The sequence below is a fragment of the Prionailurus viverrinus genome, chromosome A1 (genome assembly GCF_022837055.1).
Source record: "Prionailurus viverrinus isolate Anna chromosome A1, UM_Priviv_1.0, whole genome shotgun sequence".
Classification (NCBI taxonomy): Eukaryota; Metazoa; Chordata; class Mammalia; order Carnivora; family Felidae; genus Prionailurus; species Prionailurus viverrinus.
Genome location: NC_062561.1, coordinates 233,658,879 through 233,686,118, shown reverse-complemented (window position 1 = coordinate 233,686,118; position 27,240 = coordinate 233,658,879). Strand labels below are relative to the sequence as shown.

General features: G+C 42.9%; 1 protein-coding gene across 3 annotated transcripts in view; it reads right to left on the bottom strand.

Moving 5' to 3' along the window:
* Positions 1 to 27,240, bottom strand: part of SEMA5A (semaphorin 5A) — a 476,129-nt gene that overhangs the window by 288,227 nt on the left and 160,662 nt on the right. For all 3 annotated transcript variants that reach the window (XM_047864782.1, XM_047864783.1, XM_047864784.1), the window contains exon 3: positions 19,263 to 19,458. In XM_047864782.1, the coding sequence (XP_047720738.1) occupies positions 19,263 to 19,383 (121 nt within the window). In that variant the 5' untranslated portion in view covers positions 19,384 to 19,458. The remainder of the gene's footprint in view (positions 1 to 19,262; positions 19,459 to 27,240) is intronic.

Below are 27,240 nucleotides of genomic sequence, written 5' to 3'. Positions count from 1 at the left end.
TGGAGCCCGATTCGGATTCTGTGTCTCCCTCTCTCTTTGTCCCTCCCCGGCTCATGCTCTGTCTCTCTCTGTCTCAGAAATAAATAAACATGAAAAAAAAAAAAAAAAGCAAAAGCCAACTCCAGGAGATTGACGGAGGAAAATGATGGAGCCCAGGTCTTTGCTGACACTGGGGAGCTTCTGAGCCAGCCTGGACTGCCTGCTTCTGTACTTCCTGTTGGGCAACGATAAACAGCCTTGCAGTTTAAACCACTATTAGGTCGGTTATCTGTTGCTTGCAGCCAAGATATTTCTAATTGATGTTGTAAGCTTAATACACAGCTTTCAGAGTAAGAGTTTCTAAACTTCACTGCATTGATGACTTAAAATGTATAGTAACATTTCACCTCTGAATTATTTGCTTCTAGGTAGCAAAAAACCCTGCTAAATCTAGTGGAATATGAATCTAACCTTTTTATGTATCAATTAATTGGGGAAATGTATGAAAATGAAAGGTCAAACCATTCCTCACATAAAATTTATTAATGTTTCCCGCTACACGTTCGTGATAAAAATGCTCTCAATGTCAACAATGCCAATAGAAATCTCAATTTCTATTTAGTTCTTGCAATACAGAATTCTATTGTGTTATGGTTTGAGGATTAAGACAGGAGGGAGTTCTCTTGAAGAGATAAACCATGTCCCAAAGGCCCCTTGGCCTCCCCTGTTATCCTAGTTTAAAGAGTTATGAGTGTGGCAATGTCTTTGATGTAATAGCCCAACACACTCATTTTTCACTTAAGGAAATTGAGACCAAAAATGAAAGGCAACAGGAGATTCCTTTTACATCAGAGAAGTAGCTGATAGCAGAAGTCTAACAACTACACAGTTTTCCTCTTCTCGGTCCAGTTTTCTTAAAACATGAACCATGACCCTTTCCAAAAAACCGACTCAGATAGGATGTCAAGACACAAGAGCTTTTGAATAAACACAGGATCAACAGCCTACGCCTACAGTTATTATACAGTACTAAAGGCCAAAGGTCCAAACATCACTATCTGACATGGTAGTCACCACCAACAGGTGACTATTTGTATTTTAGTTTTAACTAATTAAGTAAATTTAAATTTAAATTGGGTGAAATTAAAAACCCATCACTTCAGTTACACTAGTAACATTTCAGTCCTCAACAGCTCCACAGATGGCTAACGGCTACCATATTTGCCAGCCCAGAATAGAAGCATTTCTGTCATCACAGAAAATTCTATTGCACAGAGCTGCTTTATATCAGTGGGTCCTCTTATTACCCCATTTCTTATTGTAGAAGTGGGAAAAAGCAAATGACCGCGTATAGAAAATCAGCTTTCAAAAGGAAAATGAAGAGCTGCATGCTTGATTTACAACACAAAGTACTAAATGTATGCCTCTCTTGTTTCTTCTCTATGGTTTTAACGGCTGCCAATCCCAAGAAGTGTTCTATCTCTTAAATTAAGACGTTACCTACAAATCAGCAATTTCCAGATATGATGGCATCTTCTCAAAGCACACACGAGTCAAAAATATTTTCCTCCAAAGATTACCATTGAGTGAAATACTATTTGAAAAAGAAGCTTTCTATGTGTATTACTTGTCTTCTATCAGGTTGACCTGGACTGTAGGGCTCTTATCTCTTAATATAACTTTGGTGAAACAAACTTTACTGATTAAACAGTTTATGTAGTCAGTTTTTCATTAAAGACATGAATACCTTGGCTTGAATTTTAAGTACCTTTGCTGATGCATAGACACATATACATACATACATTTTATTAAATGTTGCATAATATATCATTCATAATTATCTTTCTCATTGTAAAGTTGTCACATAAAGTTTGGCCTTCGTGCTAAGCACCGTTTTGACAAACTCAAGCTATTTTTTAAGCAGTTGGATGACGAAACCCTACATTCTTGACGCGTCTGTGCTTCTCCATTAGAGTTGGAATTTATTTTTTTTTTAAATCAGCTGAGGTATAATTGAGACACAATAAATTTACTCACTCAAACTCAACGACTTTAAGCAAATGTATGAACTCTGTCGCCATCATAGAAAATACCTGCACCAGCTCACAGGTTTTCTCAGAAACGCTTTCAGTGAATTCTTTCGCCTGCCTTGTGCCAGGCACCCATTAGTAAATATTCTGTTACTTTAGTTTCATCTTCCATAGAATGTCATATACCGAGCTAATACAGAATATGTAGTTTTTGGATCTGGGATCTTTCACTTAGCATAATACTTCCGAGATTCATCCATGGTCTCTACCAGTATTTTGTTTCTTTTTATTGCCCAGTAGTATCTATTTCACATAACCATTTTGTCCACTCCCACAGATAGACTTTTGGGTGGTTTTCAGGTCGTGGCTAGTAAGAATAGAGCAGTTACGAAGCTTTACGTCCAAATCTTTCTGTAGACATTATTCAGCTCTTCATTACCTTTGGGTAAATATCTACAGGCAGGTTTGCTGGGATTCATGGTAAGTGTATGTTGAACTTTTGAAGAAACTCTGTTTTCCAAGTGGCTTCACCCTCTTGTATTATCAACAGCAAAGTATAAGAGGTCAGGCTCTACCAAATCTTCGCCAATGCTTGGCACTATCAGTCTTTGGGTTGCAGCCGATCTGTTGCGTGCGTAGAGGTACCATACCGTGGCTGTCGTTAGTATTTTTCAAATTGTCTAAATCTCTAGGCCGTTTTTTAAATTTTGGATTATTTTCCTACTAGATTGGAAGTTTCCTTATATGTGCCGGACACAAGACCGTTACTGGATACACGTTTGGTAAATATTTCCACATGACATCTGGCTTGCTTTACTGTATTCTCAAGTGTATCTCTGAAGAGCAAGTTATTTTTAAATTTGGTGTGGTCTAATTTATTTTTTTTTAAACATACGTGCTTTTTGTCCTTTTTCTATCCTAATAAACCCTTGCCTAGTTCAAGGTCTTAGAATTTTTTTTTTTTCTTTAGAAGAAAAATCCCCCATATTCCTTTAGAGGGATATAGAGAACGTGTGTGCACATGCATGTGAGAGAGGGGAAGGGGCTGAGTGTGTGTGAGGAGACAGAGAGAGAGAGAAAGAGAGAGAGAGAGAGAGAGAGAGAGAGAGAATGTTCAGCAGGCTCCACACTCAGCTTGGAGCCCAATGCAGTGCTTGATCCCATGACCCTGGGATCATGACCCGAGCCAAAATCAACAGTGGGACATTCAACCAACTGAGCCACCCAGGTGTCCCTCAGAAATTTTTCTTCATAAATTTCCTTCTAGAAATTTTATAATTATAGCTCTGAATTTTAGGTCAATGATCCATTTCAGCTAATCTTTGCATATAAGATATCTAATTTTTTCCAGCATTTGTGGAAAGGACTATCATTTCATCATTAAATTACCATAGCTACTTTGTTGAGAATTAACTGACAATATATATGTGTATCTATTTCTGGTCTTTGCTTTCTGTTATGTTGATGTATATGCTTATCCTTGTGCAAACACCACACTGTCTTGAATTTAGGTATTGTCAGCCTTCCAATATTGTTATTTTTTTTCCTCAAGACTGTTTCAGCTTCTCTAAATTCTTTGTTTCCATCTAAGTTTTAAACTATTTTTTGATTTACACAATAAAAGAACAATTAAGATTTTGATTAAATTTGCATGAACCTGTAGATTGCAATGCATATGGCATAGCTGAATTGACATCTTAACAACACTGAATTTCTGAATTATGAATATTTATCTCCATTTGTTTAGGCCTTTTTAATTTTCTCATTAATGTTCCATAGCTTTCAATTTTGCCTCCTGCATATATTTAGTTAAATGCATCCTTATTTCATATTTAAGATGCTACTATAAATGACAAAACTTAATTTCAATTTCTAATTATTAGTTGATAGTGTATCACAATGCAATTAAAAAAATTCTGGGGCGCCTGGGTGGCGCAGTCGGTTGAGCGTCCGACTTCAGCCAGGTCACGATCTCGCGGTCCGTGAGTTTGAGCCCCGCGTCAGGCTCTGGGCTGATGGCTCGGAGCCTGGAGCCTGTTTCCGATTCTGTGTCTCCCTCTCTCTCTGCCCCTCCCCCGTTCAGGCTCTGTCTCTCTCTGTCCCAAAAATAAATAAACGTTGAAAAAAAAAAAAAATTTAAAAAAAAAAAAAAAATTTTAAATCACTATATATCTTAAAATCATGAATTTACTTATTTGTTCTAATAGTTCTTTTTTAAAATTTTAATTAGGATGTTCCACATAGATAATCTAGTTTGCAAAAAGAAAAAGAAAAAAAGAAATCAACTTAAATTCTTCCTTTCTAATCTGTCATTTGTTTACATTACTTTTATTATAATATAGTATTTATCTATTATTACCTTCCACAGTGGTTAGTACAGTGGTAACTAAAAGCACTAAAACGGAAAAGAGTAAACATCCTTGTGGAGAAAGCATTCAGCCTTTTGCCGTTAAGTACCATGTTATATTTACATATTTTTTAAGCTGCCGTTTGTCAGGTGATAGCAATACCTTTTACTCTGAGTTTTTACCATGAACATGTGTTAAACTTTATCAAATGATTCTTCTACATCTATTGAGATAGTTTTTTTTTTAACTTAGTCAATATATTGATTTACACTGATTTTCAAGTGTTAAACCTTAGAAATCCCACTTAATCTTGCATTTAGGGGATAAAACCCACTTGGATATGCTATATTATCCTTTTTACAAACTACCAGATTCAACTGCTAAAATGTTATTAAGGATTTTTGCGCCTACGTTTGTGAGAGATACTAATCTGTAGTTTTATATTTTGTAATGTCTTATCTGGTTTTGGTAAAAGAGTAATGATGACTTCTTTAAAAAGCTGAAAAGCATACCATCCTGTGAGTGTCTTTTCTTCTTTTCCTTAAATATTTGTCAAAATTCACTACTGAAGCCACCTGGGTTTGAAGTTTTCTTTGTTGTAAGATTTTTAACTATAAATTTAATTCCTTTAATGGATATTGAATTATTCAGGTTATCTGTTTCTTCTAGAGTGAACTTGGAAAGACTGAATCGTCAAAGTATTTGCCCATTTCATCTAAGTTATCAAGTTTATTGGCATAAACTTGTTCACTGTTTTCTATTACTATCCTCTTTTATTTCTGTAGGCTCTGTAGAGCTGTCTCCTCATTCATTCCTAACACTGACAAATATGTCTTCTCTCTTGTTCCTAACCAATCTGGTTAGAGATTTATTGATTTTGTTGATCTTTTAAAGTATTATCTTTTAGTTTAACTGATCTTCATTATAATTTTCCACTTAACTGATTTATTCTCTTATCTTCATCTTCTTCTTCCTCCTGTTTACCACAGATTTATATTTGTACTTCCCTAAGATCTCAAAATCATTGATAACAGATCTTCCTCTATCTCTAATATAAGCAAACAATGTATAAATCCCCCCTAAGCTCTGTTTTAGCTGCACCCCACAAATTTAGATAAGGTGTGCTTTTGTCATCACTCAGATGAAAATATTTTAGAATTTCCCTCTTGATTTATTCTTTGATCTTTGAGTCAAAGACTTAGAGACTTAGAATTATATTGCTTAAATCCAACATAATTTTCCACATATCATTCTGTTATTGATTTTTAGTTTGATTCTTATGTGCTCAAAATCACATAGGCATGATTTCAATTGCTTTAAATGTACTGAGACACGATTTATGCTGATCTATATTTTGATTCCCCACCACAGCACTTTGCCTTGGAAACTACTTACAGTAAGCTGAGGCTATCACGGGGCTCATCTGTTTCCTTTGTCTAAGTAATTACAATCTTGCTCTGCCCTCTGCCTATTGTCCATTGTCTGAAAAAATGTAGTTCCTAATATTTGGTCTGGTTTTCTTGTTGAATGCAAGAGGGTAAATCAAATCCCATATTTCCATCATGGCTAATTGATAAAATCCCAAATATCATTTTTCCTCTAAAAATAAAAATCGTCTGTTTATCAAATCTTGGTCAAACAAGAAATATGTATTACAGGAGCTCTCTGACAATCTGTGTACAATTTCTAAAGTTAGTATTAGATGTTATGGTTAAATACTCTAACATGAAAGAAGAAGTCACACATTCATATATTTTGCTCTGGTTTGCATTTTTAGTCCCCAAACTAATTAATCTGGATTTCAGATTTATACATTGATTCATGAGTTTGACATCTAGTCTTTTGTTTCCCCACTATGAAATGGAGGGCTTAGGCCGTGCTGGGGCTTTATCTTTGTAGATACACTTTTTAAAAGTAGGGCTGACCCTTTGAAATTAAGAAATAAAAGCATGCAAATGAGTTCTAAATTTTACTGAATTGTACTTATATTATTCTAGTCCATTTTTTAGAAATTCAGAATATGTTTAAATCTGACTTGAACCATTCATGTAATGATTTGAAATGTTCCCTTTGACTCCAAATGAGACGTTGTCAGCATACCTTTGCATTATCCAGTGAATAACATTAAAACCCAGAAAAAAAAATCACAAAGACCAAATATTCAGATTTCTTGTTCACTTCCTCACTGCTAGTTCTTCAAATTCCTGTGCCTCAGAGTTTTCAAACTTGCTCATAGTTAGGAGTGCTAAATGACTCCATTTAAGCTCAAAGACAGGTAATTTTAATGTCAGATATAATGACAGCTGACATCACAGGTCTTTGTAATTTCATATGCACCCAAACACACACACAAACTCTCATTTCCCCTGCTCAATAATCCTACAAAGGTAGCATTATCACCCCCCTATTTTCAAATGCTAATGGAGGCACATAATTACTAACTTACCCAAAATCATACCATTACTAAGTTACAGGACACAAACCCAAAATCCGGTCTCCTGACGATACTGTTCTTTCTACTCAACAGCTGGCTAATACTGACCTCAACTAAGAGGGCCAGACTGACTTCTGAGATTTCTCCTTTTATATGTAGCAACCTCATCCAATACTGTCTCTTAAATGTCACTAGGGCAATTCTTTCTTCGGCCACTATTCAAGGGATATTCGTATTCAAATTACGTGGCTTGCCCCACAGTCATCTAGAGTATCTGCCAGATATCCATCTGACAAGTAGTTCTGCTTAGGTAGACCCCAGTCTAGGCTTAGAGATTCTAGGGCCCTTCGGCACCTGAGGACTCCCCTCCTGACAATGTTAATATTGGCTTCCTGCTTTCTGACGTTCAGAGCCAAATCTCTAGTTTTTAGCCTGCTAGGTCACTGTGAAAGGAACTTTATGTTCACTTGACTCCTAGGGCATTTCTGAATGTTCCTTCTCCATCCTATTTGTTGTCTCATCTCTCCAAACTCTGTGTACTGAATTACTCCATGGCTCACCCATTACACCTGTTCTTTTCTATGTATACTCCTTCCCTTAGAGACCTCAGCCAGACTTACAGATTTAAATGATATCTATATGTTAATAACTCCCAAATGTCTACCTCCAGTCAAGACTGCTCCCCAGGACCCCAGACCTGTGGACGCAACTATTTGACATTTCCACCCGAATGCCAAAGAAGCATCTCAAACTTAGCGTGCCCCAAACTGAGCTGCATTACTACTTCCCAAGGTGACGGTCTTATACTTTTTCTCATCTCCCTCACTCTTCCACCTTTTCAGTTGCTCAAGTCAAAACGCTTAGAGTCCCTCTTGCCTTTCACTTTCTCTTAACAGCACGTACACAATCTGAAAGGAAATACTTGGACTTGACTTCCAAAACAAGCTGTATCCAGAACACAACCACTGCTCCTTGTGTCTGCTGCGACCACCCTTGTCCAAGCCACCATGACCTCCAGCCTAGATTATTCACCAGCCCCGAAACCGGTCTCCCAATCCTACATCCCACCCATCCACCTGCAGTGGCAGCCAGCATGATTCTTCGAAGCCCTGTTAGATCACATCAATCCTCTACAACAAATCTCCCGGTGGCTTCCCATCTTCCTCGAAACAAAGGCCCTACAGGATCTGGTCCCTGTTATCCTTCTGACCTCACCTCCATTACTCTCCTCCAAGATTCACTCCATGGGTCATTCTAGCCTCCCTGCTGTTACTCAAACCTGCCGAGCACGATCCCACTTCAGGGCCTTTGCACTTGTTCTTGTCTCTACTTAGAACACTCTTTCCTCAGTTATCCCCAGGGTTTGCCCCTCAGCTCCTTTAAGCCTAGACTCAGTCCCTTTTTTCATATGCATCATAATCCTTCCAGGAAAACAGAAACCACTCTAGGTAGCTCAAATACAGAAAATTCAACACAGGCAAATTATTAGAAAGATAATGTGAGACCTGGGAATCTGGGTGGTTCAGTCAGTTGAGTATCTGACTCTTGATTTCCGCTCAGTCATGATCCCAAGATCACAGGATCAAGCTCCGCATCAGGCTCTGAGCTGAGCTGAGCCTGGCATCTGCTTACGATTCTCACTCTCTCTCCCTCTGCCCTCTCCCCAACTCTCTCTCTCTAAAACAATAAATTTAAAAATGACTTTAAGAAAAGATAGTGAGAGACCTGAAAAAGCCCAAGGATGAAGGATCGGGCCCTGGGAAAGCCAAAAGGGAAGAACACGGGACCCACAGAGATGAGCAGCTCTAATGAGTTGGGCCGGAGCCCATAAGCCTGTATCTGCTGCTGCATCCTTGTCCAGCAGCTCTGACTCAAGTGGAAATTGCCAAAAAGCACTTCCTGCTACCAGGGTGGACTCACCTGACCCCTCCGCTGCATTCGGCTGCTGGGGGCATGAACGTGACCTTCCCCGTTGCTCTCCAGCCTCTGCTGCCTCCTCCCATTCACACATCCCAACAGAAGCCCAGCTGGCATGGGAGCCCGAGAGAGGTTTCTGACTCCCTGCCCAGTCACACAGAGCAGAATATAAAGGGGGCAAGGGTGTATCTGAGAGATGACAGGTGACCGTCAGGCACACCCGGTTACCTTGATGAAATGGCAAGACCCCTCCCATATTTAGCTCACTCCCTGCTATTTTTCCTCAGCCCTTATCATTACGTAACTCACTCCACGTTCTATCATCTTATTCCTGTCTGTCTCCCCTAAGAAAATGTAAACTCAGTGCCCACCAAGATTCCTACCTGTTGTGTTTCTTGGGGTAACCCCCATGACTGAAACCAGCCCATAAGAGGTACTCAGTAAATACAGATTAAATTATTGACGGGCTGGACCCCCGCTTTTATCTTCAAACAAACAGAAGCGAAAACACTGTGTGCTAACGCCAGGGAATTGAGGGGCAGAAAAACCAAAATACAAAGGAGAATGACAATCATCGATCATTAGTCTGGGAGCTACCATGAGCACCCACTGCCAGCCTGGCGTCGGGGTCCCACCTCATTGATTTTACTTAATAGGGTTTGTGGTCCTTCTGACGTGCAGCCAGAGGTGCCTTCAAGGGGGCAATGATCATACAGCTTTACCACAACTTTGCTGCACAGATTAGAGGAGTGTCTTCATTTCGACACGCACACAACGTCGCTACGCTCTTGATTGTGAGGGAGACTGAGTCCTGCCTGGCGCAACACATGTGACGAGGCTGAGTCCACCCCTGAATCACAGGTCGGGGATGGGAAAGGAAAGGAGAAATGAAGGAATAACTCTTCCTAAAGCTAGGGTCTATTCATGGACCTTCTTTATTCAACACGAAGAAAGCTCCAGGAAATAGAAGGTTAATGTGATGTTTTAAATGAGTAAACAAACTAAATTTAGAAACCTGGATGTTGTCTTTTCCTTGTCATGTGGGCCACAGAAAAATTCAGCACTGCTATCTGCTGGCGTAGGCATAATGCTTCGTCTCTCCAGTGTGACCATGGTTGCTGACCCGGCCTTGATGTCAGAGTAAGACAGGAGAACCAATCCAAGAAAACTTCCACCTAATCCAAACTGTATTCACTCCACATTTACTCTTCAACTCCTCCTTCACACTTAAAATAAGGATAAGATTTTGGGGCACCTGGGTGGCTCAGTCCATTCAGCATCAGACTCTTGATTTCAGCTCAGGTCATGATCTCATGGTTCATGAGTTCAAGCTCATGTGTCTGCCCCTCTCCACCACTCTCAGAAATAAACATTAAAAATAAAATAAAATAAAATAGAGGCGCCTGGGTTGGCTCAGTCAGTTGAGCGTCTGACTTCGGCTCAGGTCATGATCTCACGGTTCATGAGTTCAAGTCCCGCCTCGGGCTCTGTGCTGACAGCTTGGAGCCTGGAGCCTGCTTCAGATTCTATGTCTCCCTCTCTCTCTGCCCCTCCCCTGCTCATGCTCTGTCTCTGTCTCTTTCTGTCTCAAAAATAAACATCGAAAAAAAATTTTTTCATAAAATAAAATAAAATAATGATAAGATTTTTATCTACCTTCAGTGTGAGAACACATGAATTGTCCATTTAATGCTTAAAAAGACTAGAATATGCTTACAGATCAATAAAATACAGTAGCATACCATTTGAGGCCAAATAAAATGACTGCTTGACTATGATCAGTCAGAATCCTGACTATGCCTTTACAAAATCTTATTCCCAGTTTTAATGCTATCACATTGACCTACTCCACTTATAGAGTATTCCATCCGAAGCTTTAAAATAATAAAAAACTATTTCCCCACCTAGACAAATCAATCCAAAAGCTTGAAATCTTATCTTGAGATACAATATAAATGTTCCGTTTTATAGATTATTTCATTAGTGGCCCTAGAACACAAAAATAATATGGAAGTTATTAGCAATTCTGAAAACTCAATAAATCATTTGCATCAGAGTCTAATCATTCTTTTTAAAAATAATACATACAACAGAGACCATCTCCAGTCTCGTCAGTCAAAGCGGAATAATGACATAAAAGTACGATGTAGGCATTGGAACAAATTCACCCACTGAGTGACGCATAGTGGTTTTACGCAGCGTTTTCTTCTCATACGTATGTGCGCTCATGAACGATGGTGATATACCTACATTAGAGAGTTGGCAAGTTGTGTATTTTTTAAATATTCCATCTTTCAGATGGCACAACCGGCAACAGAGTTTCAAATAAAAACTGGATTCCCAAATGCAGCTTTTCATGCACAAAACAAGCAATGCGCCTGTACCACTGCTGTTTCACTTGCAAATAGGTTGGAATATTTTGCCCGTGTGATTGTGACAGTACATTAGATGAACCATTCAGTCACACGCATGAGAACAAAAGTCAAATTATTTATGGAACAAAGAACGTTTAAGGATCCGTAACAACACTTTAGCTCCCCAAATAAACTCACAGGGGGATCACTCATACCCTGTTTGGAAACCAAAAAGAATCATGCTTGGTTTATGTAAATTTTACATTTTACAAAGAGGATTGAATTCGAGGCAGATTTCAACAGTTAGCAGAGACTAGCTGTACCTAAGCTTTAATCAGATATTCATATGAAAATATTAAAAGGAAATATTAAAATGAATTTCACACAACCTATTTTTCATGAAAATGAATTCTCCTAATTCTTCCTCGGAGAAAGTAGGCCACTGTCATACAATCACACACACTGATGATTTATAAAGGTCAAATGGCAGATCTGAGACTAGATGAACAGGGAGAAATACTAGAGGTGGCTTCAATCAAGATTTATACACCCAAAGACTCTGAAATCTCTAAAATCTTCTGGGAAACAGAAATCATCCACTATAGCCCTTCTGGTGGTGATGAGGGTCCTAAGTCCTAGAGAAGAGGTGCAATCCAGCCAGGGCCATAACAACCACATGACTGCCAAGGGTTTAGACCCCAGAATGTCAAAACCCGGGGAAAAAATGGAGCACCATGGGACAACGAGGAGCGAGGGGACATGTACGGAGCCATGGGATGTGCTTGGGGCCATAGGATACGTGGAGCCATGGCACATAAACGATCCCTTGGCTCCCTTCTGGCATCCCCATCCTTGTGCCTTGGAGGGTAACTGAGGCTGCCCAGGCTATGCCATCCCCAGCCCCAAGGGAGCATGTGGCACACCAAGCAATGCAGAGGTCTCAGGAAATGTGAGGAAGCCAGGGAGAGGGAAGTAACTGGCAGGACAACAGGTAGGAATGGCGGCTAATGGGGCAACAGGAAATGTGTACATGGCCACCTTACAGACTGGTAGAAAGACAGCCTCTCAGAGGTAGGAAGTGGCCAGGATTCTCGGTACGTTAAACATGAAGAAGACAGTTACAAAGCACGTCTTATATTTTTATTGCCAGCAACAAGTCAATGCTTCTAACACACACACAAATTCAATGACATGCGTTTATACGATTCAAAAGAACAACACAGGATAGGTGAAAAGTATTCATTCTGTGGAATGAGAATAGAACCCAAGTTCAAAATCCTATATTGCACCCTTTCAATCATGGTCCCTTCAATCACCTAAGACTACATGTGGAGATAAAGACAGTTGTTTAAACTCAAAGGCCAACGCCACACCCAGTCCTGTCCCGGGGTTGGCCAAAGCTGGAACCCCCATTTCGATTTCTTCAGATGCCCTTCCAAAGACCTGGGGCCAAACATTGCTAATCCAGTATCAAGCATTCATACAACGCTTTCATAAGTTCCAAAACAAATCTCCAGCCAATCGGTGAATCCGTAAGTAGGAGGACACTCAACAGGAACACCAAGGAGTCGGAGATGAAGACCTGAGGGGCCCGAGAGTGGAATTAACAATGCCTTGCCTGATTCGGCAGGCAGGAAGAATCTTAGTTACCACTAACACTGAGCACTACCAGCTAAGGCACTGATGATAGGCTTCCAGATTAGTCATGATATTAAGGCTCCAAGGCAAAGAAAGCCTAAGTGCGGCATGACTCGCCCCACTGGTGGTCTTCCTCTGTGCATACTGTGAAATCGTTCCCCATAAACCAATTCCTATAAATGGAGCACACTCTAAATAGCAAGCGTGCTGGGTAAACTTTAATCAATAAACAAACAAAGGCAGAATATGGCACTATTGCCTTAAGTGGACATTAAACATTTAAAACTCATTTCAGAGATGGTTATGAGGCTCAGTAAGCATGCTGAGAAACATGCTGTCTTGAAGGGTCACTATTTTTTCCCTCTTTATTGGAACAGACATTTAAGCAAATGACAAGGACATAAGTGTAAATGGTGTGTCTGCGAGGGGTCAGAGTGTTTTAGCAGCCCCTGAACAATCAAGGATAAATATTCCAGAACATGCAGTCAAGGGAGTAACCTTGCAAACACAGCAAGCTGTTAGAGCGTGTTGAGCAATGAACTCTGCTAGACAAGAGAAGCCCATGGTGGCAAATATTTCACCTAGGATGGGGAAAAACGAGACCCTGCCAGCATCTTCTGCCTACCCAGGTAAATCGAATGAAGGCTTCAATAAAACTTGCTTAGTTGTATTAAGACGTTACTGTAGCATCTGGTCTACTTCATGAGGAGCCTCTTGTGCAGAGCACCTCCGATGTGAAGAACATTAAATCATGACATTTTCAGTGTACGCAGAAATCAAGATTTCCAAAGTCCGCATTATCCAGTCCTTCATGTACTTCTGCGGTATCAATGCTGCATCCGCTTTCTTAAATGCTCTAGCAGAGTCGCACCTTACACAAGAGTGTTCATGGAGCCCAGCAGTGGCCACCTGCTAGGCTGTAACATGAGCCATTTCAAGGACTAGCGGGGCTCCTAACATCCCCCAGGGAATCTCTGGTGTATGTTTTGGTCAACAGTCTTGCCCCTTCTTCAGAGAAGCACTTCCTTCCTGAAGCTCCCATGTTCTTGGCACATGGCCTGCTCACTCCTTCTCAGCCGAGATGGCGGTCCTCAGACACCCCCTCCCCTCCACCCCCCGACTTTCCTGCATCCTGGGTGCCCTAGACTCACTAGAGGTAGGGTCGGCTTCCTGTAAGCTAATCCCCGACCTGTGCCCAGGATCCTACCTCCTCCCACAGCCCTGGGGACTCTGTCTAATCAATTCTCTCCCCCTCTCTCTTCAGCCTCTTCCTTCACCTGGCTTTTCCCCATCAGCACTTAAGGATGATTAAGCAATGCTCTCTTAAAAGCTGTCCCCTGCTCTCACATCCCTGGCGGCTGAGTCAATAACTGTCTTCTTTTATATCTACTTCTTCACCTCACATTTGTTTCTCTGCCCATCACCATTTAGTCTACTCCCCCAGCACGGTCCTGAAACCGCTCTGATAAATGCCATTTATTACAGGTTGAATTGCGCTCCCCAAAAAGATACGTGGAAGTCCTAACCTTAGTACGTGCGAACGTGACCTTATTTGGACATAGGGTCTTTTCAGGTATAACTTATAAAGATGAGATCATGCTGGGTGAGGGTAAGCCCTAAATCCCATGTGACTAGTGTCTTGGTAAAAAGAGCAGCAGGCGAAATGACAGAGCCCCATGAAGAGAAGGCCACGGGGGTAGAGACTCAGAGACTGAGTGATGCGTCCACAGGCCTAGGAACACCAAGGATCGTGGACAACTCCCAGAAGTTGAGAAGAGGCAAAGAAGGATTCTTGCCTAGAGCCCTCAGAGAAAGCATGGCCTACTGACACCTTAGGATTTTTTACTTCTAGCCTCCAGAACTGTAAGAGAAGGTATTTCTGTTGTTTGAAGCGACCCGGCTTGCGGTATTTTGTTACAGGAGCCCTGGGAAGCCGAGACATAGATCATACTTTCAGTGCTACACCCAGGAAGGTTCTGGGCAAACAAGGAGGACTTCGTCACTCTGCCCTCTGGCCCACATCTGCCTTGAACTCTTCATCATCAGATACTCGGATGGCCTCCTCCCTCTTGAAAAGCTCTCCTTTCTTGGCTCCATTAATGCCCTGCTCTCAACTAGACAACCCATCTGACGGCAGTAGGAACTCAGTTTTCTCAATCTAAAATCATCATTTTAGGGGCTGTCTTTAGCCACCAGGGTGGCTCAGTCGGTTAAGTGTCGGACTCTGGCTCAGGTCATGATCTCATGGTTCGTGGGTTTGAGCCCTGCTTCAGGCTCTGTGCTGATAGCGTGGAGCATGCTTGGGATCCTCTCTCTCTCTCTCTCTCTCTCTCTCTCTCTCTCTCTCTCTCTCCAAATACATAAACCCTAAATAAGTAAATAAATAAAAATAAAATCATCATTTTAAATTCCTGTTCTTCGTTACATATGGAATCAACAGCCAAGAACTTGTAAATCATACTCAGTACCTCCTTCTCCTTCCTGTCCCACATCCATTAAATCATCAACACATTGTTCGCATTTCTAGAATTCACCTAATTCTTTCTTTTTTTTAACGTCTTATTTATTCTTGAGAGGCACAGAGAGACAAAGCGCAAGTGGGGTAGAGGCAGACAGAGGGGAGACACAGAATGTGAAGCAGGCTCCAGGCTCTGAGCTGTCAGCACAAAGCCCGACACAGGGCTCGAACTCATGAACCACGAGATCGTGACCTGAGCCAAAGTCGGATGCTTAACCAACTGAGCCACCCAGGTGTCCCTGGAATTCACCTAATTCTCTACATTTCTGCTACCACTCCCTGAGCTTACGTCCTCATGACCGCTCCCTCTGATCACGGCCGCAGCCTCAGGATGGGCTCTCCCTGCCGCGTTTTGCCATCCTGAACAGGGAGCCGATCCAGATAAGGGGAATTTCTTAAGGGGCCTTCATATGCCTGACAATATGGAAACCCTCCAACTACTAGCCTCATCTCCCTCCACCTCCTTTCCATAACCTCAACTAAGATTTCATGGCTTCCTGTACAGAACGCCGGCCAGGACCTGCTAGGTTTCCCTTCCTCACTTGAGGGCTTCTGCACCTGCTGTTTTCCTCTTCCTGAGACACCTCTCCATTCATCAGATTCAAAAACACCTTCTAACAATCATTTGGGACTCAGCTCTGCTGTTGACTCAACCCGGAAATCTTTAAGCACTCTCCCAAAGCCCGGGCTATCTGGTTCAGATGTCCCTCTCCTGGCCTCCCACAGCACCCACCAAAGATACCCATTAAGACCCTTAACAGATTATAATGCAATGTTCCTTTTGCTTTATACTCTTAGAGATATTCTCAACCCTTGAAGGGAACTGTATTTTTTGCTCTATATCCTCAATATATAGCACAGACAATACCTCGTAACAGGCACCTGTTAAATGTTTATTGAATATTTGCTCCAAGTTAAAAAATTTTGCACAGAAATTAAAATTAGGTCGAGATGTCACTTACGAACTATGGGATTAGTCCTAATCCCAAAGCCTGACAGTGCGCTCCACTGGAAAGGCTGGTGGGAAATAGATCCTCGTATCCAGGGCAATGAGAACACAATATGGTGTGATATTCATGAAAGGGAGTTGGGCAATATCTAGCAAAAACACAGGTGCATTCACCCTTTAACCTAGCAATGTCAATGCTAGGAATCTCTTCCGATGATACCCTTGCAAGGGATTAAGAGATGTTAGCAGGAGGCGTTACTCATTGTAACACCATCCACGACCACAAAGGACAGAAAATAACCTACACATCTCTCAGTAGGGAGTTGTTGAATACACTATGGTTCATCACACAGTGGACAGCTATGTGGCTGTGAAAATGAAAGACATAAAGTGCACGACTAAGGAAGGGACCCCAGGATATACTGCTATGTCAAAAAATGCTAGGCAGAGAACAGAAGCATAGACCATAAAGTAAAAGGCAAGCTAAATGCAGAGAGAGGGAACAGGGCGGAGAAAACACAAGTGAAGCCAGTTTCTCTAAATATTCACTGCCTCATTAATGAAACTTTGAAATACTACCTAATAATGTAAATTCTTAAAGTTTCCAAAACTCAAAAGAGAAATTAAACACAGGACATCAACTGGGTGTTGAGTTGGGAACACAACCACGCAAGAGGAAATTATTTCAAGTGATCTCCAAGTAGCCACATTGCTTTAATTTCCCAATGAAACCTGTAGCCCGAGAACTACAAGAAGAGAGGCGGATGATCTCACAGCGTTTTCAGTAGTCAGACACGACTAGCGCTGCTTGAAAGTTGCTCTGAAAGCATGCAGTGTGTGTTTCAGGAAGAGGCAAGGGAACGATCACGTGGGCTGCAGAGACTCGGGATTCTGTGCATGGGAGCGAAACACACAGACATAAGGTAGAAGGGGTTCAGAAAAAAGCCCTCTAGTCCTGCAGATGGGCTGGGGGTATCCAGAGGAAATTACGGTGCATCCTCAAAAAGTTTTCCTTAGCTCTGTACATAGGAAAGACCTAACGCTAGGGACGGCCATGCTTAAAGGAGCCCAAAATGGCCGGTGCACAGGTCTACAGAAGGAAATGGCAGACGGGGGGAAGCAACATCTCCTTGTCCCAGAGTCAGCAAGCTCTCAAAAGTGACCTTGGGTTGTGTCAGAGGAGCTCCGGAGCCAACTTTAAGAGGTTTCCATGGGCTTCAAATGAGATGATTTCACCACCCATAAGCATAAAAACTACAATTGCTTGAAATATTTCAAATGTTAAAATCCATGTATTAACAATGATTCTATATTTCCTATATGAGTGTGTCCTCAAGATATTCAAGTAGTTGATAAGGGAAAGTTACTTTATACAGAAGTATTCTTGCTGTTAAATGAAGAAAGAATCATAAAATTAGGAAATCCCAGCTTCACACCCATGAACGAATTGGTAGATTTAGGCCGTGATCATCAGTGACTACTAATTTCACATTACCTGCCTCCCAAGAGAAGGACACCGCAGCATCCGTGACACGGGAGAGACAGAAAGAGTCGACCCTGAATCTAAGCCGCCTCTGGATCCTACTCTGAATTTACACAAATATTCGGGACAGAAGAACATTTCAACACCAATGGGACGCACTTGGCCAAATCCAGACTGTGGGAAACTCTGCAGGATAAAGAGCTCCGATTTCTTTCGTAATTAATTTGCACGGGAAACAAAACCACCACCGCAAAACAGTGCACAATTAGAAGAGTCTTAAGAGCCATACCAACCAATCGCTATGGATCAACTCCATTTAAACCCTGAGTCAATCCAACTGTTAACAAAAAAATGCATCAGCATTCATGAGACCATCAGGGATCTGGATCTCACGATACTCACTGGATATCAGATGACTTTATGGAATTGAGGGTTTTTTTGCATTTCTTTTTTCTCGGATGTGATAATGGTGCTGAGAATTCCCTTTGTTTGACAGTTAAGAACTAAAATATTATAGATACAATTATACGATTTCTTGGATTTGCTTCAAAATAATTTGGCGGGTGTGAGATAGAACATGTGTGGGGATTGGGAGAAAAATGGTGGGCCCGGAATTAATAAATGTTGGGTTACGGGGCACCTGGGTAGCTCAGTCAGATAAGCGTATGACTTCAGCTTAGGTCATGATCTTGTGGTCCATGAGTTTGAGTCCCATGTCGGGCTCTGTGCTGACAGCTTGGAGACTGAAGCTTACTTCGGATTCTGTGTCTCCCTCTCTCTTTGTCCCTCCCCCACTCATACTCTGTCTCTCTCTCTCTGTCTCTCAAAAATGAGTAAACATTAAAAACATTTTTTTAATAAATAAAAATAAATGTTGGGTTGGTGTTCCTTAGACTATTCTTTCTATTTTTGCATATATGTGACATTTTTCATGATATAAAGTTTAAAACATAACAAACATAAAACTATTTATTGCATGAATTATTAAAATACAATGTCTCATTAATTATAATTGGCTTCATGATAGAATTGCAAGTTCCTTGAGGACAGGGACAAACACTAACCTACTTTTCATCCTGGCTGTTTAGAGTACCCAGAGTATAGACAGCCTTAAATAAATTTTGATAAATAAAAGAACAAATGACTGAATTTACACACTAATTAATTAATCCTACAGACCCATGGAGATACTTGAGACATGAAATCAATTCTGTCTGCCATGCAATGCCAGATAGAGACCACGGTGTAAGTTTTGTGTTAAGACTAAGGTTTTGTAGGGAAATGCTGAAGCGAAGAATTCTTTGCTTCAGATCACATTTTTATCCCCTGGTTTAAATGCCTAGGAGGCTCACAGCACCGTTAAGAAAAGGTGGCCTCAACCATGGCCGTGATAACTCCAATGCTGAATTCTTCCTGAAAGAGACAGTAGTGATCAGTTTCGGGACAGGAAATTCCTGCAGTGGGAGATTTTGTATTTTCGTTCGTATTTTAAACAATGTCTGGAACAAGAGTCACAGAGCGACAGAGCAAGACCCGCTGCTATTCCCGATCACTGAACACGGGATGTGCATTTAAGGGGTGCGCTTGCAGTCCGAGCGTGCCTGTCCCTCACCTTTATAGGAAATGACCGGGTGTTCCACTCTCTGGCACTGAGATGCGTCCGTTTCTGGCTGGGCGAGTCTCCACCACCCCAGGCTTGAGAACAGCCATGCAATGACACAGGTCCCCTTCATGGTAGGCAGAGGCGTGGGCTCCAGGTAGTTGTCTCCTAACCAGAAGTTCGTCCTCCTGTCATGTGGGGGAAGTGCCTAAAACACACAAAAGAGAACAATCCGATGAACGTGAGTTCGCGTTTTCTGGTGCGGGGATCTTGTAGGAAAGCCTCATCACTACTTTTAAAAAAGGAGAGACTGTGTGGCTCAGTCTGTTAAGCGGTGGACTCTTGATTTCAGTTCAGGTAATGATCTCACGGTTCATGGGATCAGGCCCCACGTCGGGCTCCACACTGACAGTGTTTGGAGCCTGCTTGGGATTCTCTCTCTCTCCCTCTCTCTCTGATCCTTCCCCACTCTTGCTGGCTTTCTCTCAAAATAAATAAAATTAAAAAGAATTTTTAAAAAAGGGGGAGAGCCTTCGAGTGCTTGGACAAACTGCCCTTTTCAGCTCATGAGTTCGAGCTCTGTGCTGACAGCTCGGAGCCTGGAGCCTGGAGCCTGCTTCAGATTCTGTGTCTCCCTCTCTCTCTGCCCTTAACCCCTGGGCATCCTGTCTCTGTCTCTCTCAAAAATAAATAAGCATTAAAAAAAATTTTTTTTTTTTAATGCAGCTTAATGTTTGGATCGCTGAAGGTTTTGCCTTTCCTCATCCCCTCGCGCTAGCAGGGATCTATGCGGGGAAACACTAAGGAACTCTACCTTTTCCTTTTTGACATCCAAAGCCCTCGTTTCATAAGGCCACGACCACTGTCTTTTACCAACAACCCGACTAACATTTTGCCACCCAACTCTTACAAACTGCCCATATTTGGTGAATTTATCCTTTGAGATTTATACACGGCCTGCCTGCAGAGTTTCTGGCTGGAAATCAAGCGTGAATCAAATAAAAAAATCCATAGTGAGCACCTACTGGGTGAAATGCAATTGCTACGCTGGCAGCTACGAGACTTTAAAGAATAGGCATAATTTTAAAGATTAATAAGCTTTAAAACAAGATAGGGTTGCAAAAATAACTGTAAGCTAAGCTGTTAGAAAACCGTCGAAAGGAGCAGGGGTGCCATGGGGCCTTGGAGGGAATGCCACTGCCATTTAGAGGACCCAAGGATGGGTCCCGTGAAGAGTTTGTGTTTGAGCTTAATACTAAAGGATATGAAGGATTTCAACACATGCAGGTTTCTGGAAGTGCATTCCATGCCAAGGGAACAGGGGTGCAGGGGTGCCCTCGAGGGGCAAGAGGAAGGAGGAGGTAATAACAGTTTGGGGAATGGTTTCCTGTAATTGAGCCAGACCCTAGGAGATCTAAAGGAGACTAGTGGGAAGCAGTTTAGACAGAAGGAGGTTGAGTTAAGATTTGGAAGGCACACTATACCAAGGTCTGAGGTCTCTATTTTTACTCAACAAGCTACCACAAGATAACAGCACAAGAAATACTTAAAACATTGTTCTTACAATAGTGTATGCAAGAAATTGGATAAAGAAGACCATGGAGGTAGAGAAGTTCATTTGAAACTATGGCAACTATTCAGAAGAGAAATAAATGAAGCTGTGGCTTTGCGTGGTGAGCAAACACTCAGTGTGATGGGTAAGGGAAGTGTGGCAAATTAAACATGGCCATGGCCCCTCCAACCTTCCTCCCATGAAAGCTAGGTTTATGCCCGTTCTCTTGAATCTGGATCGGCTCCGTGACTGTTTTGTTCACAAATTTAGCTGAAGTGATGGCATGCTCATTTCCAAGCCCAGACCCGAAGAGACTGGCAATTTCCACTTCCTCTCTCTTAGAACACCTTCTCTGGGGTACTAAGAAAACAGATCAGAAGCCCATCTACCGGGAGACAGCCAGATTACAGAGACCACTTCTAGGGACTCCTAGTGACATTTCCCACTGAGGCCAACTTCCCAGCCATCCCCACCTGATATGTGAGTACAGCTGAAACTGAGTAACTTCAGTATCACAAGAGCAAAAGAATCACCCAACTGAGCCCTACCCAAATTCCTAATGCCCAAAGTACAGAATATAACAAAATGGCGGATGTTCTAATCTGCTACACTTGAGGGAAAAGAAAGCAAAGAGACACAAATAGACTCAAGAGAGAGAATAAGGGCACCCCTCAGAGTGGCAATGCCCCTCATTTCAATAATAATCACTAGAGAACTAACTTTGTTCAGATGAGAATACGATCATTTAGTTTTGTATGTGTTGGGTATAGGATGCTGAGAGAATATTTCAGGCAATGGAGAAGATGGCTGAAAATCCAGGTCGGGTGCTCAGAAAGCAAAACAGGGATTCAGAGATAGCATACAATGTATGGAATGCTTTCTCTGACTGACATTATGGGAATGGCTAAGATTCACCAGGGGAAAGCATGGAAGGAAAAGAAAAGGCTGCAGAGAACTGTCTGCTGAGAATCGGTAATTTAACAAGTGACCCCACAAAGATACAAGAAGGAAAATAAAGATGGAGTACTGCGGGCACAGGGCCACATGGAAGTCCAGGTAGACTGGCGTATAGAAATTACACATTTTAAAAGGGGCTTGGTCAACTGTAACCTGAGGAGGCAAAGACCATTAGCTTTATGTTTTCTTCAAGTTTTTATTTAAATTCTAGGTAGTTAACATACAGTGTAATAATAGTCCCAGGAGTAGAATTAGGAATTCGTCACTTACAAAGAACACCCAGTGCTCATCACAATACGTGCCCTCCTTAGTACCCATCACCCATTTAGCCCACCCCCCACCCATCTCCCTCCATTGATTCTCAGTTTGTTCTCTATCATTAAGAGTTTCTTATAGTTTGTTTCCTCTCTTCTATTACCCCCCTTCCCTTATGTTCATCTGTTTTCTTCCTTACGTTCCACATATGAGTGAAAGCATGTGATATTTGTCTTTCTTTGACTGACTTATTTCACTTCACAGAGTACACTCTAGCTCTATCCACATCATCGCAAATGGCAAGATTTCATTCTTTTTGATGGCTGAGTCGTAAAGACCATTCATCAGCTTTAGGAATGGATGCAGCAAAAATGGGACAGAACATACATGGCCACCTCGAAGGCCAGGTACCAAAAAAAAAAAAAAAAAAAAAAAAAAGAATCAATGAAATCACGAAGCACTGAAAGATCAAAGTTAAGAGAAGTCCAAGGTCAAGAAGACAGCCAAATATGGCTTCTTGTAGTAGAGAAGAAATTGTAGGTTTAAGAGGGAGTGGAGCTCTTAGGATAGAAGAAGATCCAGAAAATACTAAGGCGGCAAACTATTAGAATCCTAGTAAAGAAACTGGTTTTGAATGGAAAAAAAGGACCCTGGTCCTAAAAGCGTGCACATGAATATATGGTGTGATGCCAAGATAGAGAAAACATAAAGTTGATGGCACATGAAATTCACAGTCTCTTATCTTGAGTCCCATTCATTCAATGCTCCCGCTGACAAAAATAGTCAAGCTGGGCAGAGAAAACAAGAGCTGGGACTCAAATCATGATGAGGCAAGAGTATGCCTTCTTCAGGAGGGAGAAACCCTGAACGTGAAGGCTCAGGAAGGAGTGGAAAAGTAAACGACGAGCCAAGGGCACACCTGTCCAATGGGTCCATCATCCCTGCCCAGGCACAGCACATGGTAATGGACAATGAGTCACAGGTGTTATTTTTCTCCTGGGTTATAAAATCAGAAGTACGATCAATTGCATTCTTGGCAAAGGGGCATGGTCCACACAGTTGGAGGCTGCTGTAGAACTTCAGCCTAGACGTAAACACACGGACCAGTCCATCGTTTCTTACCCTTTGGACCTGAGACTAGGAAGGAAATTTCACCAAACGAAGTATGTTAACATAGAAGAACACCCATCGGAGGTGTGTTTTAGACCTAATTTTGTTCTCTTCAGAACAAGGAGATCCAAAGAACTGGCACCAGCCCACTCAGGGAAGGCTACAGGTCCATTATCACTGCTCCGTGTCAAAGCAAATTGGCAACCGAGGTGCTCGAGCGGCTCAGTCGGTGAAGCAACCAACTCTTGATTGCGACTCAGGTCATGATCTCTCAGTTCGTGAGTTTGAGCCCCGAGTCAGGCTCTGTGCTGACAGTGTGGGGCCTGCTTGCGATTCTCTCTCTCTTTCTCCCTCTCTCTCTGCCCCTCCCTTCCCCCCCCCCCCCTCAAAATACATAAACTTAAAAAAAAACTGGCAATGATAAAAATACCATGGGAAGGACAATGAACTTGCATGAGGTGCTAGCTCTGGGGCAGGCATGATGCCAAGCTCTTACACCCATGCCTGGTGCCCAACAGGCACAGGAAGTGGTAGCTGTGACCCCTGTTCTCCCTCAGCAACACTCCATCACAGAGAGGGATTAGGGCACCGCCCTACCTCGACCTCCGAGACCAAGCTCAGGCCAGCTAGGAGCTAAGAGCAAATGCTTCCCTGGCACATAGTTTGTCAGTGTGTCAGGCCCAACCCAACACACAATCCCTTTCTGTTAACTGTGAAACACGTCCAGCAGACCCACGGCCAACCGGAACCGGCCTACGTCGAAGGCAGTCATCCCTCGCATCTCCAGGCTAACACGGTCACCTCCTGAAGGAAAGGCAGAGAGAAATAACACAGTGCCTGGCACGTGTCTTCCCGGGGATTTGGAAAGTGACAATTAGGGAAGAGGGACACGTCCTTTCAAGCGCGAGAGCGGCTAAAAGGGGATGCGCAGCCCCACGGTAATGAGATGAAATTATATGTCTGCCACGGTAACCTAAGGAAAGCACATTTAATGAGAACGAGGTGATTTTTAGAAGTTTGTAATTTTCAGACTATGTTACCTTTTGTCTCAAAATAAAGACACAGCCGTCCCGGTAAGACGCCAGGGAAGGGCATTCACAGTCTGCACTAAGACGGGGCTTCTCTGAGCAGGTCACCCTGCGAGGCTAATTCCTTGAATAGTCTTTTACTCCAAACAGGCTTAGATCTCAACAGCAGGTCCCTCCATCCTGGATTCTGCAATTTTAACTTCTTCTGAATATAACAACGCTGTTGCCTCTTGGGGGTGGGGGGCAGCATATTTATATCAGGGATTTTAGTGTTGCATCTCAGCACGACTGACAGTTACAGGCAAATAGTTATGTGTTCTGGCGGCTGCTCTGTGCACTTAGCAGCATCCCTGGCCTCCACCCACTCGATGTGGGGAGCGCCCCCCGACTCCACGTGCGCCGACCGAAATTGTCTCCGTTGCCAAATCGCCCCCGGTTGAGAACTTCTGGTTTATGTGGATCATAATCCCTCTCCTCTTTAGAAATTAAGCAAGCTGTCATCACCTGAAAGTTTATTTTAAAAATACACTTACATAAATCACCCAACTGACTTTGTATTGACTCCTTTCAGCAAAACTCCAAGAAAAATGAAAGCCACGTTAATTACACCTACTTGCTACGTTGGGGAAATACATTAGGAAGGAATTTTCAGAGGATCAATTTCAATAAAAGTTGTTCTGATTTCATCCTAGCACCTCTGGAAAGTTAAAAATATATTAGGTGATTGAATGCTAAACAAATGATTTGGCTAACCGGAAGAAGATTTAGCACAACAGGCTGATTTGGGCTTCAAAATAAAAACATTTTTGTTGCTTCTACTTCCAAAGTCCCTGAAGCCTTCCTTTCAGTTTCCTGATGTGGGCGGAACTCTCTATAAGCTCGATCTAAATAAGCAAAACTCTGCATATAAGTGTTTGGGCAATAAATAACATTTCCCATTCACACCCACACTGCAAATGAAAAGGCTCCAGCGAACAAAAAACTAACTGTTCCTTTTAGTTTAAAAAAAAAATGCTGTCAGATAAAAAAGAAATCAAAAGAATGAAAGCTTACACAAAAAGTTTTGCTTAGGGAACAAAGTCTAACCAGTTATTAATAAAAACAGACCCAAAATAAGCTTAGTGTACTTCTGTGCAGGGGAAACTGGGTTTCTTCTGGGTTTCAGACCTGCTGGAATATTTAGAAGGGGCCGGATCCACTGGCGCAATTCAGAATCCACAGAAACTCTCTGGCTTGGCTCCTTCCTGATGGCTTTCAGGACTTCCTTCGGAGACAGGACGAAGGAGGCAGGTAGGAACAAAGCCGGGGAGCTGATGGGGAGACTCAGGTAGCCAGGCCCACGCCTGCCTGCCTACAGCGCAATAGTCCGTATCAGAGGGCTGAGGCCAGTGTCAAGCCTGTGCCTCTTAATTGTAAGAAGTCGGTCTACTGTGACATCTAAAACAGGGGCGCCTGAGTAGCTCACTCGGTTGAGTGCCCGACTTTCAGCTCAGGTCATGTTCTGGCAGTTTGCGAGTTTGAGCTCTATGTGGGACTCTGCTGACAGCTCGGAGCCTGGAGCCTGCTTCGGATTCTGTGTCTCCCCCTTTCTCTGCCTCTCTCTCTCTCTCTCTCTCTCTCTCTCTCTCTCTCTCTCTCAAAAATAATTTTAAAAAAAAAACTTAAAAAAAAAAAACAACACAAACAGCACAACTGTAGGAGAGGATGGACAGACATCTCTTCTGCAAGGTCTGTGTGCACTGATCTTTCCACCTCTTGGCCCAATTCCATCGCATCAGAAGAACTGCTCCCCCAGAGACTAAAGGCCCAGCCCAAACTGAAGGCAACATCCCACCATCCTGCACACTTCGGCACCACCAAACACGGCATCCTTTGCACAACTGTCAGCTGCTGCTGGGTAAACAGCCCTGCCCTGTTCAAAACCCCTGGTCTCGAACCACCCCCTGGAACATAGTTTTGTCTCTGGCAAATCACAAGGGATGAACCGTTGGCGTGGAAATGGCCAGGGTCTTAGGGGGTGTCATCATTAACCCAGCCAGCCACACTGAAGGATGTCACCTGTGGTCAAGAGACACCCCCCCCCCCCAGCACAGGAGGGCCAAGATGATGAGGACAAGGTCCAGGACTCCTTCAATGCTTTCGAGAGAAAGTAGAGTGCCCTTTCACCAACAGGCTGTCGGCCAAATCCACGTCCACTCCTCCCACTGCGGAGGCTTCCCGTCGGCCTCTCTGGTCTAACCAGCATCCTCAGAGTAAGCGTTGCACACGCATTAGTACCTCTGCTGATGCCTGCTACCACACGGTTTTTCTGCTACCAAGGTTCAGGCTGGCTTTCCCTTTCCGCCCACACCAGCCCAAGTGGCGGCCCCTTTGGGGGAACCGTGGGGTGCCAGTTACAGTACAGGCATCCTCATCACATGCTGCGTGTATGGCCACATAGCCTGTCCTCGTTCCGAGTTCGATCTATTCTGTGATAAGCAAGCTACGGTTACGGTCCCAAGTTCATGCGTTCCAACATGCCAAATCAGCTGTCTGCGTCAATCAGGAATCACACAGCCAACATACTCTTTGGCATTTAGAATTCACCCATCCCTTGCCCTGAGCAAACAACACTGTGAGGTGGTTTGTGCAGTCCCTTGGCACAAGAGACAGGAAATGAGTCAACAACCCACTGCATTTGAGGAGGAAGGGGTGGGGAGGGGTGAAATCACGGCAGCTGAGAAGGCCAAGGCTCAGCCAGGGTCAAGGATCCCACAAGCGAATGTTAAGACCAGCTGAGTGAGTGGTGGCCTGGCTCCTACAGGGCGCACTCGGTCTTCCTGCTCACACTGGTTTTACACTTGGGGCCACAAGTCCAAACGGCCTGAACCACCCCCAGGAACATAGTTTTGCTTCCAGCAAATCACAAAGGATGAACCATTAGCGGGGAAATGGCCAGGGTCTTAGGAGGTATCATCATTAACCCAGTCCGCCCCACTGAAGGATGTCACCTGTGGTCAAGAGACGGCCCTCCAACACAGCAGGGCAAAGAGGACGATGACACAGTCCAGGCACTTCCAGGTCATAGGTAAGAATGAGTTAAGCAAGT